The sequence below is a fragment of the Pipistrellus hanaki genome, assembly GCF_964339955.1.
Source record: "Pipistrellus hanaki genome assembly, chromosome: 3".
Taxonomy (NCBI): domain Eukaryota; kingdom Metazoa; phylum Chordata; class Mammalia; order Chiroptera; family Vespertilionidae; genus Pipistrellus; species Pipistrellus hanaki.
In genome coordinates, this window is record NC_140505.1 from 145,430,101 (window position 1) to 145,448,311 (window position 18,211).

The following is an 18,211-nucleotide window of genomic DNA, read 5'->3' on the forward strand; positions in this document are numbered from 1 at the left end:
CCCCCCCCCACCCCCACCCCCCGCCATCCCTCCCTAGCTTTCCCCCAGAGGAAATCTACACAGAAGAATGCTGGAACCCGACCATACAGAAGCTCTGGAAAAGCTCTCGAGGGGGAACCCTTCTAATCAGGACCTGAGGAGCAGCTGGTGTCACCCGAGGTGACTGCTCTGCTCTCTAGGCGAACAGGAACCTCCCTGTTGGCCTCAGCCCTAGAAGCTTCATGAATACGTGAGGAGTGTCTACCCTGGCTAGCAACCCAGAAGGTAGAGAGGGTGCCTTTGGGTACGTCAGCCCCTTACGGGATGGAAGCCGCCTGATAGAGAGTTATCCCAGCCCTCCTCGTCTCAGAGGACCCGGGTTCCTTTATCGATCCTGACAGAGGCTTCAGAATCTATCCCACGATAAGTGAGTGGCCTCCCAAAGCCTCCAAGAGCTGGAGGCAACCAGGAGTCCAGGCTCACTGAGCCACAGCCAGCCCAGTGTCTAGGTTAGGGGCCACAGCAGGGCCACCTGCTACCAGGGCATCTGCAGCCTTCACTGCCACCTTCAGGTTCCACGCCCTCTTCCCCACTCCCCCAACCCCCCCTCCCCCCCAGCACCCCACTGCAGCCTTTCCCAGTGCTCTGCCTTCTGCTGCATGCACAGATGGTGGGGGAGGGGGTGCCACTGCCCTGATGACCAACAGGGGGACATGATGGGATTGCTGAGCTTCGGGCCCCACTAAGAGGAGAACAGATGTAGGACAAGCTCTAGATGACATAGGATGTAGGAGACAGTGCTGGGCGACAGAGGGAAGGGAAAGGCGATGAGTGTGAGAAAGGATAGTAATCAGTGACACCTTAGAAGCCACTGGCCTTACCCTCCTTGTGGAGGAAAAGTCCAGATGTGTGATTCAGCCACCCTGCTCGTTGGAAAGACAGTAGAACGATCCTTTTCTCCCCACCTTGAGCAGCCAGATTTTTGGAAGCCACAGCCAATGGGCGGGGTGGTCAGTTTCTTCCCAGTTCCGCAGAAATGTGGCTCTCTGGGTAAAGTTTGCTTGGGGTGGAGCGTTTGGGGTGAAAGCAGGCGTCCCGCCCCCTCAGCACCTCTTTGGGCCCTGCGAGTCTTCTCATTTTCCAGGCCCTCAGCGCACCAGCCATTGTATAACAGCCATTGTTCTCATAATGAGCGAACATGTAAAACTACAGTGTGCCAGGAGCTGTGCTGGGTGCAACCCAGGATATCTTGGTCCCCGCAATAGCCTGAGACAGAAGTGCTATCATGTCTCAGGGGTGGGTTGAGGAGAGCTGGATGGTGGTTGGGTAACCAAGGGCGTCAGCCGGCCATGTTGGTTGTGAGGTAAACAAGGGATACGATGCCAAGGATCTTGAGTATCTCAGAGCTGGCGGGCCCGGGGGCTGGGTACTGTCCTTCATACAGAACAGGAAAAGTCTGAGTGATTCAGAGATCACTCCGGTCCCAGAAGAAAGACGAGGAAAAGAAGACTGGCTAGGGAGGTTGTAGGTGGAGCGGGCCTCCAAGCCATCTGTCTGATCAAGGGTGGACTTGGGCTGGGGGATGCTTAGTCTGGGTAGAGGCCCCCAGAGGGCTAACAACTGGGCTGGCTGGGAATCTCTTGGGAAAAAGCAGCAGCTTTCTCCTGCTGTTCTGAGGCCATTGGGTCTTATGTGGGGAGAGATTTCATTAGCCGTCTGCTGCATCAGCAACAGCAAGGGTTCAGGTCTCCCCGGGAGAGGACTGGCCTCACTCTCCCTGTATTCTTGGTGCTCTTCCTCTGGGCTGCCTTGGTTTCTATTCCTTGGTCTCTCCAAGTCACCGGACACAGAGCCTCCCTGCCCTGTCAACTTTCACCTGTAGCTGATACCCCAGGGAAGTACCCTCATCCCAGTAGCTGAGGAAAGCAACCCAGAAGGAGGAGAGAGCAGGTCAGGCGTATCCTACTTCCCTCTAAAATGGGGATGGGGAACCTTTTTTCTGCCAAGGGTCATTTAGATATTTATAATATTCTCAGGCCATACAAAAAGTATCAACTTAAAAATTAGCCTAGCCGAAACCGGTTTGGCTCAGTGGATGGAGCATCGGCCTGCGGACTGAAAGGTCCCAGGTTCGATTCTGGTCAAGAGCATGTACCTTGGTTGCGGGCGCATCCCCAGTGGGGGGTGTGCAGGAGGCAGCTGATCGATGATTCTCTCTCATCGAAGTTTCTAACTCTCTATACCTCTCTCTTCCTCTCTGTAAAAAATCAATGAAATATATATTTTTAAAAAATTAGCCCATATTTAATCAAACATTTAATTAGGTCACTCCTAATGTCTTGCCAGGGCCAGACCAAATGATTTCGAAGGCCTTATACAGCCTACGGGAGGGATGTTCCCCACCCCTGCTTTAAAATATTTGTCCATTTCTTTAGGCCCCGGAGGCCAGAGCAGGGAGCTGGAGTTGGTCAGGCAGAAGCGAGGGTGACCTCCACTCACCTCTTTGTTTCTCTGTGTTGCCTGTATGGGTGGAGGCTGTGTTGAGTGGTCCTACTGCAGTCTACACGAGGCCTCCTACATGGCCTCCCACAACTCCCCTCCTCTGAAGAATGAAATTCCCTCTCCTCCCATGGCCCATTTCTCTCTCACCTCACTCTGTCCCCCTGGAAGCTGCTCAGGCTGGTGATGAGAGGTCTTGGGATTTGGCCAGGGTGGAGGTGGAGAGTCACTTTCCCTCGTTGTGTGGCTTTGGACAAGTCGCTCCCCTCTGGTGGCCTCAGTTTCTTCAGAGACATTGGGCTGTAGCTTATGAATGGGTTGGTGCCCCATGCTTCACTGGCCACTGCCGCTGCCCACACTTTCCAGCGGTGACAGGGCATGGCCTGCCTGTTACCTGGAGAGCAGTAATCAACCCAGAAATCTTGTTGACAAGGCTGAGGGCAGAGTTTCCACTGGAAAAAATCAGCTTGCAGGAATAATTGCTGTAGATAAGAAATGGAAATATATCAAAGTAAGCTAGGTATCTCCTGCTCCATGGCCTGGGGCCTCCTAGGACCCTGTCTGAGACACTGCTCCGCTCCAAGAAGCTGCCAGTGCTCTCAAGAGCCGCTCCTGGAGGCAACAAAGGAATGACTCCAGGAAGTCATCCAAGGAGTGGCCAGGCTGGTAGAGTGGGAGTTTGTAGCCTCATTTCTCTGGAGTGACCTGTTAACCCTTGATGCTACATGGGGCTTCAGCCCATGACTTTTATTTATTTTATTTTTAAAAAAAATATATTTTATTGAATTTTTACAGAGAGGAAGGGAAAGAGATAGAGAGTTAGAAACATCGATCAGCTGCCTCCCTCACACCCCCTACCGGGAATGTGCCTGCAACCAAGATACATGCCCTTGACCAGAATCGAACCCGGGACCTTTCAGTCCACAGGCCAACGCTCTATCCACTGAGCCAAACCGGTTTTGGCAGCCCATGGCTTTTTGAAGGTTCTCCAAGGTGCTGTCTATTCCCAAACGGGTTACTTACTGAGATTGCAGTTTCAATCCCCAGTTGGGGCATGTGTGGGAGGCAACCAACTGATGTTCTCTGTCAGATCAATGTTTCTCTCTTCTCTATCCTCCCCACTTCCTCTCTCTAAAGTTAAATTTTTAAAAAGAAGCACCTTCAGGGCTAAACTCCTTTGTGCAACTGCTGAGTCATCAGCCACTTCATTTCCCATCATTCAGTCAGCCGTTAAATAGTCCAGTGCACCTCCTATGTGTCTCAGAGCTCAGTGCTGGGGCCAGGCTACCCTGGAAACAATGGAACCCCAGACGGAGGGGGCAGGAAGGCTTGGCAGAGCTCATGCAGCTGTTCATACAACGTCTTTTTCTTGGGTAAAGACTATTCTCTCCAGGTGAAGGCCACGGAGGCCGGTGCTGTCTGCATTCACCCTTACTTACTGCCCTGTGGGACTCAGGATCACACCTGGCAAATTTAGGAGGTCGAATCAAATTCAATGTAGCCCAGTCTAGCCTCCTCTGCTTCTCCCCTGCAACCTCACTCACATCATAACAATTTTCCTCTTTATGACAATTTTTCAGCAGATGAGAAATGGGCCCCTTCTTATAATTTGCACAGTGGCACCATGTGGTGGCCCTGCTGACCCCTCCTCGAGAGACCCTGTGGGAATGTCCTCCTAGGTTTCTCTTGGGTGGCTGCAAAGAGCTGGTCTAGGACCAGTGATCTAAGCAGCATAATGGAGAACTTTCTAAACATAGAGCCACCCAAAGAGAGTGGGTTGACCTGGGAGATCATTCTCCACATGGAAAAATGTTCAAGTGCAGGCTAGCAAACTGGCTAGAATGTTGTGGGGGGATTGAGGTGGTTAGACTAGGTAGTGTGAAGTTTCCTTCTCAACTTGAGGTGTTCTGAGATGACTGGTATATGTTTGGTTTTCCTTTGGACATTGTAATCTGCAGAAAATAATTTCCAACCATTATCACCCATATTTAAAATATGTGCATGCAGAAGCTGGAGAGACAATGGGGGTAAGAAATGGGTTGGACGAGATATCTATTTCTATAGTACGCTTCCTCTCTTTTTGCCCTCGTGTTTGCTCTGTTCCCCCTCAGCTTCTTCTGGGAAGTAGGCAATGCCGAGCCTGCTCTGGAAAAAGAGTGTGGGTATATGTGTGGGCTAGTGGAGAAGGAAGAAAGGGCATCACCCTGGCTGGCCATGATATTGCCGTGCCCATGATATTACAGTGGCATAAAAAGATGCCAAGTAAAGAATAAGGGGGGTCAAACAGTGTTCACCTCGCTGTGGGCAGAGCTGAAAGGATGATTAAATGAGAAGCTGCGAGGGAAGGGCATGCACACACATGTTCAGTTGTGGCTGGCGTCCACACGGGCCTGCCTGCTCCAGAGAGCCCACGTGTGGTTGACTCTGTACCAATTTTAGGAAGCAGCAGAGTTTTCTCCCCTTCTGGGAAATCATGTAGCTTTCTATTTCTTTCTAGACGTGGGGGAGGAGCTTGTGTCCGTGTCAACAATTGGAAAGCCCGGTTTTGATCACTCCAGTTCCAAGCCCACTGAGCTAGGCTCCACTCCTGGGCTTCCCTTCTCCACGGGGCTCCTTGGGGGCCACATCCCTCCTGCCCTGTCTGCTCCTCAGCCTCGGAGGGTGAGCGGGCCTCCCTGGCACTGGCTTGTACATTGGGACTCATCTGGTTGCTAGGGGTCAGGGAGAAAGCTCGGTGAGGCAATCTCACTCCTGGATGGTCTTAGACCTCATCATGATGGGGATTCCGGCCTTGGAGTGGCACATTTTCAGAGCAGCAAAGCTCTGAGAGGTAGACCTCTTGTCCTGCCAGAGTCACGGCTGCACCACCCTCAGGGCTCCGAGGAGAGCGCAGTGAATGTGGTGGCGTGACCCTGAGCCCAGTGGCTCTTTGATCCTTGTCTTGCCTGGGCTTTGCCCAGGACCCCCTGCAGACACCACTCCACGAGGCTGACCTGATGAGACTTGGTCTGGGATGCCCATTTCCCAGAAGCCACTGGAAGATGGGGCACCTGCCGTGTGAGCTGATGGGCAGACGTGCTGGAGAGACGGTGGTTTTGGTTTAGATGACTGGAAGGAAGCATGTTATCTCTGCATTTCTTGCAAAGGCGAGGTCAGGCCCGGGGTCAGGTTCAGGCAGGCGTTTGATGTGGGACACAGACCCTAGAGGGATGGAAGCCAGGGGCTTTCTGCGGGGCCGAGCTCCACCCCCTCTGCCTCGCGATGGCTCTGTGCCGGGGCTTTGGGTATTTCTAAAGCAGAGGCAGGAGGAGGTTGCTGTGGGGAGAGCCCCAGCAAAAGCAGTGGGACGTTCTGTGTACTCAGAACATGAATTGGGGGTGGGAGTTATGACGTGACAAAGGGGGCTGGTAGTAAGAGGTGTTTTTCCACTTGTCCTTTTCCTTACCATGTCTTTGCCTCGCATTCCACTCACTTGGACCTGAGAGCCGCCCCTAAGATAATCTCTCTGACAAGGACCATCCAGTAGTGCACAGCTGTAGGGGAGGGGAGGCCGGTATGTGGAATGGTATTTTCCCAGATAAGAGGGGCTGGTTGGCATTAGCCGGTTTGGCTCAGTGGATAGAGTGTTGTCCTGTGGACCAAAGGGTCTCGGGTTCAATTCTGGTCAAGGGCATGTACCTCTGTTGCAGGCTCCTCCCCGGCCCAGACCCTGGTCAGGGCACATGCAGGAGGCAACCAATTAATGTGTTTCTCTCACATCAATATTTCTCTCTGTCTTTCCCTCTCTCTTCCACTCTCTCTAAAATCAATGGGAAATATGCTGAAGAAAAAAAAAAAAAAAAAAAGGAGAAGAAGAAGAAGAAGAAGAAAAAGAAGAAGAAGAGAGTTGATGGGCAGAATGCAGGTCCTGACTCAGGCCTCCCATGCCGTGATTTTGGGAGGAAAAGACATTTTCCCCTCGTGGCTTGGGGATTATTCTTTCCATTGCTCCCTGACTCGGAAGAGAGAGGTGTGCAGGGCTTTGGCTTGGGGAAATGACAGATGTTTCCCTTGGGAAAGGCAACTAGGCAGAGACTCCAGGCAAAGATGCCTAGGTTCATATCTGAGCTCCAGAGACAGTCGAGTCCTCTGTGCCTCAGTTTCCCACTCCTGAAATCGGAATAGTAACAGTACCCACCTCGAGGTTGTTGTGAGGACTCAATGAGTGAGTGCATGTGAAGAACTTGGAGCAGGGCCTGGCATGGAGATAGTGTCTGTGCTGATGCTTATCGCTGGGCTGGGAGGAGCCAGCAGGAGGCAGTCAGCCCGTCCTCGTGTGACCCCTGGCACCCCACTAGCCGGGCCATGGAACCCACCGCAGGTCACTCAGAGTTCCCTGGACATTGGTGCTGCCATCTGTAGAAGGGGCTGCTGCTCACCTCACAGGATGTTATGAGCTGATGTGAGATCGTACGTGTGTGAGCTTAGCAGGCTGGCACATAGTAGGTACTCCATACACTTTATTTTTTAAACTCAGGAGTGGTGTCTACCTGGATCTCGTGTCTGACTTTTGAGCATCTTAGAGGTGGAGGGCAGGAGAGCAGGGGTCCTTTCTGTTCCCACCGGGCTCTCACCTCAGCCTGTGGGAGCAAGCAGGGCATCGGAGGGTGGACAAGGCCACAGGGTAGAATCCTGAAGTGCGTGGTCAGCTGGGGCCTTGGGCATTACAAGCAGAAGTAGCAAAGGAGAACTTAGCTTGGGGGAAAGTGACAACATGTCTGTCCCCGCAGGTATGCCTCCTCCTCCCACCCAAGGTCCCGGGCAGCGGGCCAGCCTGGCCCAGGTTACCTCAGTTCATGATTCACGGGCGTCTTCCCGGATGTTCCACGGGGGCTGGCAGTGCCCGAGAGGGTGGCAAGTGGGCTCCGTGGGCTGGCGGCCTTAGGCCTGGGCCCAGATGTTGGACGCCCCTTCCCTGTCTCATTGGGCCACTAGGAGGCAGGGAGACCAAAGCTGGGGGTCTGAGCCTCCCCCATCTGGAAGGCTATCACCAGGCTGCAGGGTCAGACACCTGCATATCTCTCATCTCCCCAGCCACCTCCTGTTGGCATCAGTGAGGGGAGGGTGTGTGGTGTGTGGTGTGTGTGCGCGCGTCTACGGGTGGATAAGCGGGGCTGGATGTGGATGGAAGTGGGGAGGGTGAAATTCTGCCAGCCCCACCTTGGTGACCCATCACGCCACTAAAACCCAGAGACTGGGCAGCAGCGTCACCTTCAGCCCTCGCTGAGGCCGCTGAGGCCGGGGGAGTTAAGAAACTGTCTGGGGAAGAGCTAAAAGTGGCAGAAAACATCCTGTTTGCGAGTGCGCAGCTGGATTTAACCCTTGCAGCACTGTGCCGCCTACACCCAGTCTCCACAGACAGGAGATCCCAGACACCTGTCATTGACGCTGGCCAGGCCCTGGGCCGGCCCCCAGGTCCCCTCAGCTCCCCTGTGTCTGACATGGGGTATCCTCCAGGCCACCCCGGGGCTCCACTTCTCCGAACACCCCTCACGCCTGGGTGAGAGCCCTGGAGCAGGAGTGCCCCCTTATAAAGAAGCCCCCCTCCCCCGGACACCCTCTGTGCCAGGGAGGAACCTCCAGCTTCCACTGCCTCGCTGCTCCTTGCTTCTGCCAGCCCCAGGGAGGGCCGTGCTGTCTGGCTCCTGCCCCCTCACCCCTGCCGCTGTGACACAGCAGGCCTGCCCTCAACAAGTAACTTCCGTCAGGTCTCAGTCCCTGGGAAGAGCCTCTGTCAGCGGCCTGTTGGGCTCCTCAGAGGCCCGGCTGCGAGGCCAGCGCTGAGCTGTCAATAAAATGTGCCCTCTCCTTTCCTTTCAGAGCCCTTTCGGTCAGAAGTGTCTGCAAGACCTCACAGAAGGGCAGCCCTGGACTCGCCTTACCTGCCCCCTGCTCCTCCAGGTGGGTGCTCACCCTGACTTCCCGCTTCCCGGGGCAGGGTGGGCCATGGGGAGTGCTGGGCTTCGCACATGCGGGCTGGTCCTGTGTCAGCAGAATCCGAAGCGGCCCGCAGCTGAGGCCCAGAGACCTGGCGGAGTGGTTGTGGGGGCTCAGAGGGAGGGGCTGGCTGCCTCCCAGGCTGGGACCCTGGGGACCACCCAGCATGGTGACGTCTCCTCTCCTGCTCGCAGCTCCTCTTTCTCTCTCCTGCCCGCCAGTCTCTGCCTGTGTGCCATTCGTGAGACTGCCAGGCCCCCAGCCATAGCTGCCTAGGCCTCTTTTCCACCTCTGGACTCTGGTCCCTGACTCTGGCTTCCTGGCATCAGCAAAATACTCCATGCAGGGCTGCATTTTCTCACAGCTCACCCGAAAAGAAAATGGTGCTTTTCTCGGGAAGCCGCTGGCTGCCGGGCCCAGCCCTCTGGCCTGCCTCACCCAGAGCCCCTGCCAGGAGTCTTGCTGATGTCACGTTCCCCAGCCCTCTTGTACGGTAACATCTCCTAATGAGCCCATGTGATGCCGAGCATTTCTTACACGGGGTTGACTGACGTTTCCCCACCCCCACATCTGACTTCTCTTTTCCACCAGATGTTTGGGCTCTTGGATGATGCAGACTCTGTGGCCACGTCATGGTGACAGGGAGTTGCGACATCCCAGCCGACCTGGGGTTAAGCCACAGGCCTCCTAGACAGTTTCTCCCGTTGTCCTGCAGTAAGATTGGGCCTCCGGGATCCCTGCCCAAATGTTAGGGGTGTGTGTGAGACCTGGTAGCCCAGGAGCCAGCCTCGACTTGAAGTGGATTCTATGGACACGCTTGACAGACCCACAGTCCCTTTTTCTTTCATTTTTAAATTGTTTTAAACTTGTGAAATGTTTTATATATACAGATAAGCATATAAAACATAAGACAGTGTTTTAATAATAAGATCCCATATACTTACCACTCGAAGAAATAGATTGTGGCTACTACATAATGCCTCCACATGCCCTTTCCCGTGCCCCTTTCACCCCCTCAAAGATTTCTGTTAATCATAGCTTTATTCTCTTTTTTTAAAATTGTTTATTGATTTTTAGAGAGAGAGGAAGGGAGTGGGAAACAGAAAAACATCGATGTGAGAACACAACATCCCCGCCTATGGGGACTGAGCCTGCAACCCAAGCATGTGCTCTGACCAGGAATCAAAACCTGCAACTTCTTGGTGCACAGGATCACACTCGACACAGTGAGCCACACCAGCCAGGGCTGCTGCTGCCTTGTTCTTTTTTAAAGTGTTTCTCTCTCTCTCTCTCTCTCTCTCTCTCTCTCTCTCTCTCTCTCTCTCTCTCTCTCTCTCTCTCTCTCCCCTCCCCCCTCAGTATATATAAACATTACAGTTGAGCAAGCGTCAATCTAGCCACAGCAGGGAAAGGTACTGTGTCACTATTATTACGTTAAAGTTCCCAGGAAAAGCGGAGCTGAAGGAGAAAGTCAGGGGGCCTACCACACCTGTCTGCGGTCAGGGCTGCTCTGTGCCTTTGGGACTGACATCCTGTATCCTTATCCGTCCCACTTCTTTCCCTTGGCTTGAAGCTCTTTGTGGAACTTAAAAACATTTTGTAATCATAGTTGCTAGAGAAACCTCAAGGTTTGGGCTTCTCTGGGCCTCATGTGTAAAGAGTGATAATAGCACTTCCCGCATTGGGGTGATATGAAGATGAAATGATATAAAACTCTCATGGGCTTTGATGTGTCAAACCCTGGCCCAGGGAGCATGTGCCTGGTCATGGAAAAGAAGCTCCGAGCCTTCAAGGGCCCCCAGAATCTACCGCTCTCACCTCGGGGTGAAAGAACATGGGTGGGAGGGAGAAGGGGGCTTACCCCCTCGTGACTGGCTTTCTCTCTTATTTTTCTTCTGATCTGAGGGACCCTCTTATTGTGGGGCCAAGGGGCCACTTACACCTGTGATGACCCTTGCAAGGATGGGAGGCAGCAGGGTCTGAACTCATTTTAGGGAGGCCTGGGGTACCCCAGAAGCAGCTCTGAGGCTGACCGTGTTCAGAGGCAGCAGGTGGAGCCAAGGACCCAGGGTGCCTAATTGGAGAGTTACGTCAGCTGCTTCCTGAAAAGGATTTCTCTGAACTATTATAGTTTGTTCCTTCTATCTCTTTCCCCCTTTTCTCAAGTTTGAAATCCATCTCTAGATGATGATGTTTTCTTTATAAAAGCCATCTCTGAAAACAAAATCGGTTCTTTGTATATGACTCACATTACTCAGACGGACGTTGAAAAGAATGTGCTAAATTTATACAGTGTGGGGGAGGGAGAGAAGAGGGGAAAGGCTTGATTACCTTGGTACAGAGCAGCAGGGGCACGAGGCCCGTGGGCCCTGGGCCGGATGGCTGTGAGGAACTGGGACAGGAGTGGCAAGGGCCCAGATTTGGGTGTCAGTCCTTTATTCCCTCACCTTCAGGAACCGAGGGGATGAGAGGTCCTCACTGCATGTGAGGTCTAAGGCTATTAGTCCTCTCCCTTTCTCCTGAAGGGGGCACTGGGCACTGGGCAACACAGAGGCCTCTGACCTGCTGCTGATGCCAGGGGAGCTGACGCCAGTGGTGCACATATATGTTCATTCATATAGTCCTTCCTCTCATCCTTTGGAGTAAAACTCCATTCTTTGGACAAGGACAGTGACGCACAAAGAAGCTAATCACTTCACTCAGGGTAGCCCAGCTGGCAAGTGGCAGAGGCAGCCTTTGCACCCAGGCTGTGAGCACCTTCACCACAGCGCCCCCCACAGGTTTACTGCTTGGGAGAGGGAGCTCTGCTCCTGCTCCTGACCAGGTGGGTAAGCTGGGGTGTGGAGAGTCACGCAGTGAGGGCACCAAAGGAATCCTGCTCAGGCCTCAGGGAGCTTCCCAGCTCCACAGAGCTCCCGGGAGATGGGGGCAGAGGGTGCCAAGGATGCCCGCTGGCCCCGGCACTGACCCTGGCTCTGGCCACACCCTGCCGCTGTTCCCGCAGGGATGGAGGCGATGGCGGCCAGCACCTCCCTGCCGGACCCCGGCGACTTCGACCGGAACGTGCCTCGGATCTGCGGGGTGTGCGGAGACCGGGCCACGGGCTTTCACTTCAACGCCATGACCTGTGAAGGCTGCAAAGGCTTCTTCCGGTGAGTCCTCCCTGAGGGCAGGAAGGAGGAGACGAAGCAAGATTTCCCGTGAACAAAACCCCTGCCTTTCCGCGTCTCCTTCCTCGCCGTGCCCACGGCACGTGCCAGTTCTCACGGCCACTGGGAGCCGCAGGGTCTTGGTAAGGGTATCTCCTCCCACTCTTCTCCTCACTCCATCTGTGCCCTCTGACCCTCCCAGAGAAATGCCTTCTCGAGGTCACTGTGCAGGTCCCCTTGACCCACAGCACTCTGCACTGACCCCCGTGTCTGTCCTTCCCAGTGAGCTTCCTCCCCAGTTGACATTAACAGCTTTCTAATCCACGAGGCAGGCACGTCCTTGGGAGAAGCCCAAGACCTTGACCTCAGAGCTTGCCCTCCCATCCAAATCAAACTATTTCTTGGAACGAGGGAAACTGCACCCCTGGCCGGACCTCCACAGCTGATCTGTGCCCGCATCTTCCTTCCCCTGCGGCTTGCTTGTCCCGGGTTGGGAAGCCGGCCTCAGAATGCCCAGGCAGTGTCAGCGGTGTAACGTTTGGCCAGCGCCAGCTTCTCTGCCAGCTGCCTCTTCTCCTTCTCTGTGAGCGCAGCATTGCCAAAGGGATCTGGATGAGGAAAGTGCCGGTAAGGGAATGAAGGAGGTTCCCATCCAAAGCCAGGAAAGGAGGATGGGAGCGTGATGAACTGTGAGACTGGGAGCCGTGAGGAACTGGCTCTGGGCATATATTGGAGGGAGAGAAACCTGAGGAAGGTATCCGGAAAGGAGCTCTACGCAGGAGTCTTGAGTGGAGGTAGGCAAAGGGAAGGGCAGGGCTGCAGCCACCAAAGGAGGAAAGAGCCAACCGAGCCCAAAACAAGGACACGGAGGTCAGCCTGGCTCCCTGGCGTGCAGGGCTCTCGGCTTGGAGGACAGAGCGAATCAGGGGCTCGGGACCTGTGTGGATCCCCGCTGGCTCAGGGGCTCCCGGGCTCTCTATGAACACGGGCCCCAGGCTCACCTGCCCTCTGTCCCGGGAACCAGCAGGCCTGGAGTTTCATTGCCTTGAGTAATCGCTGGGCAGCGGGGTTTCTGTGGGTGCTAATTGCCTGTTTGGCCTGGCACGGGATGCCCGCTTGGCTTCCCGGCAGCCTGCTCGCCAGCTTGGGGAACCAGACCAGCAGCATCGCTGGCTCTGACTTTTTTGCCACGTCTCTCTTCCTCTGGCTTGAAGCTTGCACTTCCTTCAGGGTGGGCCTTCCAGAGCCCGGGCGGAGGGTACCAGGAGCCTTCCCCGCGAGGGTCTGGGGATGAGGAGCTGGGAATGAGGGATCAGGGGGGAGTCTGGGCGCACATTAGGGTCTGCTTCCTATCCCGAAACCAGTCAGAAATGTGTGAGCTGTGTAGCTGGCCAGGCCATTCGTTAACTGTATGTTCTTGCTCAAATCTCTTGACTTTTCTATGTTACAGTTACTTCAACCAAACCACAGGGTACATTAATATCTAATCCCTCTCCTATCTACAGTTAATCTGAGGATTAACCAGATTTTATATATATATATATATATATATATATATATATATATATATATATATATATATATATATATATAAAAGTGCTTTGAAAAAAACATAAAGTTCAAGAGAAGTATATTATTTTTTAGCATCATGGGTCAACACTGACGTTCTTAGTAGAACCCCTCCCTAATAAAATAAACAAGAGTTTCTCCAGCCAGCCACCCTCCTTTTGTGCTTTCTTTCACTCATTCATTCCCTCATCAGATTTTAATGAGCACCTATGATCCAGACATTGGGCAGGAGCTACTAACATGGAGACCCACCGCCTTACGTCGCATCTCACCAAAGGTCTGCGACAGTTCTTGGGGCTGTTTGATTAATTATGGACGCCACCCCAAGTCTCCTTCTTCCCAGCCACCTACTACTGGGTTCAGCTCTGGAAGATAGGACCTTTAGGTGGCTGCTAATTGGATTATGGCATGTTGGAGGTCAGTTCTTCACTAGAGTAGCTCGAATCTCTGTGCATCTGTGCTTGCTGCCCTCAGACACACCTGCAGGCTCTGAATCCTTGGGACAAGACTGGGTGAGGCACCCTGACCAGTTTGGCTCAGTGGATAGAGTGTCGACCTGTGGACTGAGGGGTCCCAGGTTTGATTCCGGTCAAGGGCATGCACCTTGATTGTGGGCACATCCCCAATGGGAGGTGTGCAGGAGGCACCTGGTCGATGTTTCTCTCTCATTGATGTTTCTAATTCTCTATCCTTCTCCCTTCCTCTCTGTAAAAAATCAATAAAGTATATTTGAAAAAGAAAAAAAGAAAAAAGAAGAAGACTGGGTGACCATCTGGGTGGAGGGAGGATGGGTTCTCTCATGCCAGGGGCCAAGTGTGGGAGATGACAAAATGGACAAAGACGGTAGCCACCACTGACACTGGGATTAGGATTTCACAGACAAAAGTGACAAGGGATTCTTGAACAACAATTTGAACTAGACAAAAGCAGCATGCTGTCCATAATGCCAGGACTTGCAGGCAGGGGTTTTGTCCATGAGCCAGGAATGTACTCTAAGGAATCTTGGAGAGAGAAGCTAAGGGTGGGATATGGTAGCAAAGTGTGTCCACAGGCAACACAACCACACTGTTGGTCTGTGGCGACATGGATGGCTCTGGGTCTGTTATCTTGTTACCTTGTCCTCGGTCTGCTTATATCTTTACTGTCCCTGACTTGATGACTGAGTGTGTCTGCGCTGTCTGAAGCATCAACATCTCTGTTGGGGTTTGATTTGAGTTTTGTTTGATAAACACACACACACACTCAGAATTGATCCTCATTATAAAAAATATTCTGTATTTGCAAATTTGCTCATCTGTTAGAATTTACTATAACCTCAAAATCAATACTAGCAATTCTGTGGTCATTTGTGGGCATGTGTGGAATGGTAAAAAGTTTGGTTCTTCCAATGCACACATTCCCAGCTGAGGGCCACGTTCTTCTGCCTTCTGTTCAGTTCTTGTGCTGAACAAGTGTCCTTTTTGCATTCTACTTCATGACAAGTGTCTTGCATATGTGTGCTTTGTGCTTTGTGCTGGTGATTTCACTCTTTCAGATGGCCCCCAGGCCTGTTGTGAAGTGCTGCCAAGTATTCCCAAGTGCGAAAGAGCTGTGAAGTGCTTTACAACGAAAATACATGTTATATATGCTTTGTTCACACAGCTGGCACCTGCTCCCACAGTTCAATATTAACAAACCGACAGCATATACACTGAGTGGCCAGATTATTACTATCTGTAACGTATGATATTCTGGCCACTCAGTGTGTGTGTGTATATATATTAGAGGCCCTGTGCATGAATTTGTGCATGGGTGGGGTCTAGCCAACCTGGCCAGGGAGAGGAGACATGGGCAGTTGGCCAGCCTGCCTGCTGGTCAAACTCCTGATCTAGGGGACAATTTGCATATTAGCCTTTTATTATATAGAATATACACTGAGTAGCCAGATTATTATGCGTTCAGAGATCATAACAATCTGGCCACTCAGTGTATATTAAATAAGGTGTCTTTAAACAGAAAACACACACAAAACAAGGTTATGTATTGATCAGTTGACAAAAACATTGTGATTGTAGGCTCACAGGCTAATCCTGTATTTCCTCGGGAAGCAGTGGTTCAGTATTCCCTAATTCAGTGTTAGAGTTGACTTTATAGACTGTAACTATCTCGAAAAACAAGAATGGACTGGATTTACATAATTCATCCTTTTCTGTCTTGGCTATCTGTTAACAACCAGAGCACAGTAAGGGCCAGAGGGGAAATATGTGGGTGTCCTGCAAAGTATATTGTGTAGTGGATGACCTATGGGGGTGCATGAATCTCTGGTCAGGAAAGGCTCTGTCGAGGCTCTCATGTAAAGGGAATGGTGTAAAGGACAGAGAAGAAAACCAAACGGATCCCTTGATAGAGAGAATGAAGGTTATGGTGAAGTTTAAGAGGATGTCCTGGAAGGCAAGCCTGGGAAGCAGGTCACTGTTTGCCTCTCCATCTTGTCTTCATCTTTCCCGATAATCTCTCCTTAATCGGAACACCGTGAAACTGTATGTTGCAAAGGGCCAAGTGAACAAAGGCAATGTGAAGAAATGCCTCCTCAATGGCTAGCCCTGAAGTTCTCAGGGGCCTTGTCAGGTAGGGACCTGGTAGAGTGCAGGAGGGCAAAGGGAAGGCTGGTGAGGATGCAGGAACACAAGAAGCATGCTTTCAGGAAGTTTTCCCAGGTGAAATGTGTAGAAGTTGTGATGTGAAGGGGGAAGCAGAGACATGGGGCAGGTGTCCAATGACTTAAAACTCCAAGTGCTTCCATGTCAATGGGGTAAATCAGTAGAGAGGAGGGGAGGAGCGGCCACACAGGCCCTTCAATGGGCACTGGTGAATGAGTCACCAAGAAGCCGGTGCAGCCGGGAGAACTTTGTCCGGGTCAGCGTGGCACTGGCCTCCTGCCACAGCCGCTCAGGAGGGTGAATGGAAGAGAACAGGGGTGGGGCGGGCACTTTCTCTGTGGATGGGCTCAGAGCGATGCTGGACGCTTGGGCAGAGAAGGCCAGAGTGCTTGGAAAGGGAAGATTGCTGGAGCGGTCAGGGAAGGCCGGGGGAAAGAGGTGAGGAAGACCTTACCTTTCTGTTTGGCCAGTGTATTGTTTCTTTAGGAACTCGGCACTCCCCTCAGGGCGCACTGGCATGAGTCCACTCTGCGCTAGGGTAATGTGGGGCCGGCAGAGAGAGCGGCCAGATGTTACCCCACACGTCCAAGCCGCACAGCTTGGCTATGCCTCTGTCCCACGGCCTGTGAGTCCAGAGGAGTCCTTCAAACACGCTCTTGGGCTGTTGGGGGCATGTTTTTGATGGCTGCTCTCTCTGCGACTGAGCTCTGGGAGATTCATGATAAGGACCATCTTATGTAAGAAGCCCAGAGGCTTTGGAATCCAACAGAACTTGACTCTAATCCCAGCTATCACACTTACTAGCTGTGTGACATGAAGCGAGTGATGTCACTTGGGCCCTGTCTTATTACCTGGAAAATGGGGATAATCCCTATTCTGGAAGGGTGTTGAGAGCCTTGGAGATAATTTGTGAAGGACTGGCATGAGAAGCTCTCAGTGAGCAACAATGAGTATTTCCTTTTTCAGTGTCTTAGTTTCTGAGAACAGGTGATCTTTTTCTCTCCTCTATCATGGCCCCTGGGATGCCCGTGACTGTGACGTGTCCGCGGGGATCTCTGAGAAAAGGTGCCTGCACGGGAGTTAACGATCAGGTGTGAAAAAGGAAGGGCTGGGTCAGGAGGCTCTAAGTGACCTTTACTTCAGTCAGAGGCTCCGTGGAAACTGGCTGGTGCTCAGGGAAACTGGACAACCGTCGCTGTAACTCCCACAAGGGCTGCGGGTCTAAGACATCAGGAGCAGCAACATGAAAAGCAGCAGCGTGTTTGAGCCTCCGCTGCCTGCAGAGCCCTGGTGTTGGCTCCCAGTTCCCAGGTTCTCTCGAGGATGGTGCAATACCGCCTTCTGCAGCCGCTGGCAGCTCTCCCTCCCCTGCCTCTCCCTGCCCTTGAGTGAGTGTGTACTTGGTGTCTGGTCCTGAATCCTTTACTTCATCCTTACACCCTCTTTGTATAGTTGCTTTCATTTTACAGATGTGAAAACTGGGGCTGGGGAGATTAAGAAATGTCTCCAGGGTTGTGTATCAGGATTTAAACCCAAACAGATCAATCTAACCAAAGCTTTCCTTCTTTTATTTTATTTATTTACTAGAGGCCCAATGCATGAAATTCATGCATGGGAGGCGGTTGTCCCTCAATCTGCACCTTCTCTAATCTCGGACCCCTAGAGGGATGTCCAACTGCCTGCTTAGGCCCGATCCCAGTCGAACATCCCTCTCACAATCCAGGACTGTTGGTTCCCAACTGCTCACTTGCCTGCCTGCCTGATTGTCCATAACCACTCCCCTGCCAGCTCGATAGATGCCTGTTTCGCTGCTGGCCTGGTTGCCCCTAATTGCCCTCCCCTGCAGGCCTGGTCACCCCCAACTGCCCTTCCCTGCTGGCCTGGTAAACCCTAACTGCCCTCCCTTGCCAGCCTGGTCATCCCCAACTACCCTCCCCTGTAGGCCTGGTTGCCCCTAACTGTCCTCCCCTGCAGGCCTGGTGCCCCCCAACTGCCCTACTCCACCAGCCTGGTCATCCTTAACTGCCCATCTTGTGTCCACATGGGGGCAGCCATATTGTGTGTTGGAGTGATGGTCAATTTGCATATTACTCTTTTATTAGATAGGATTTTTTTGGGAGGGAGGGGAACATTAATAACCAAATTTTAATGAACTCCCACTACAAAGAACTTGAGCAAGAGGGGAGATAAATTTCAGTGATCTCTTAGTTAACATTTTTAGCGTCACAGTCCTTGCGATCAGATACTTTAAAAATTCAACCTTATAAACACCGTTGCTCTGCGTCCAACTGGTGTCCACTAAAAACAGGATAATAAACGGAAATATATGTTCTTATAGCATTTCCACAGGAAATGTTCATATTTTTCATGATGTTCTAAATCATTGAATAGTTACATATG

At 52.4% G+C, this 18,211-nt stretch overlaps 1 protein-coding gene across 1 annotated transcript in view; it reads left to right on the forward strand.

Annotated features, from left to right (window-relative positions):
- Positions 1-18,211, forward strand: part of VDR (vitamin D receptor) — a 58,482-nt gene that overhangs the window by 13,314 nt on the left and 26,957 nt on the right. The window contains exons 2-3 of the mRNA XM_084879271.1: positions 8,338-8,418; positions 11,459-11,606. Of these exons, the coding sequence (XP_084735397.1) occupies positions 11,461-11,606 (146 nt within the window). The 5' untranslated portion in view covers positions 8,338-8,418; positions 11,459-11,460. The remainder of the gene's footprint in view (positions 1-8,337; positions 8,419-11,458; positions 11,607-18,211) is intronic.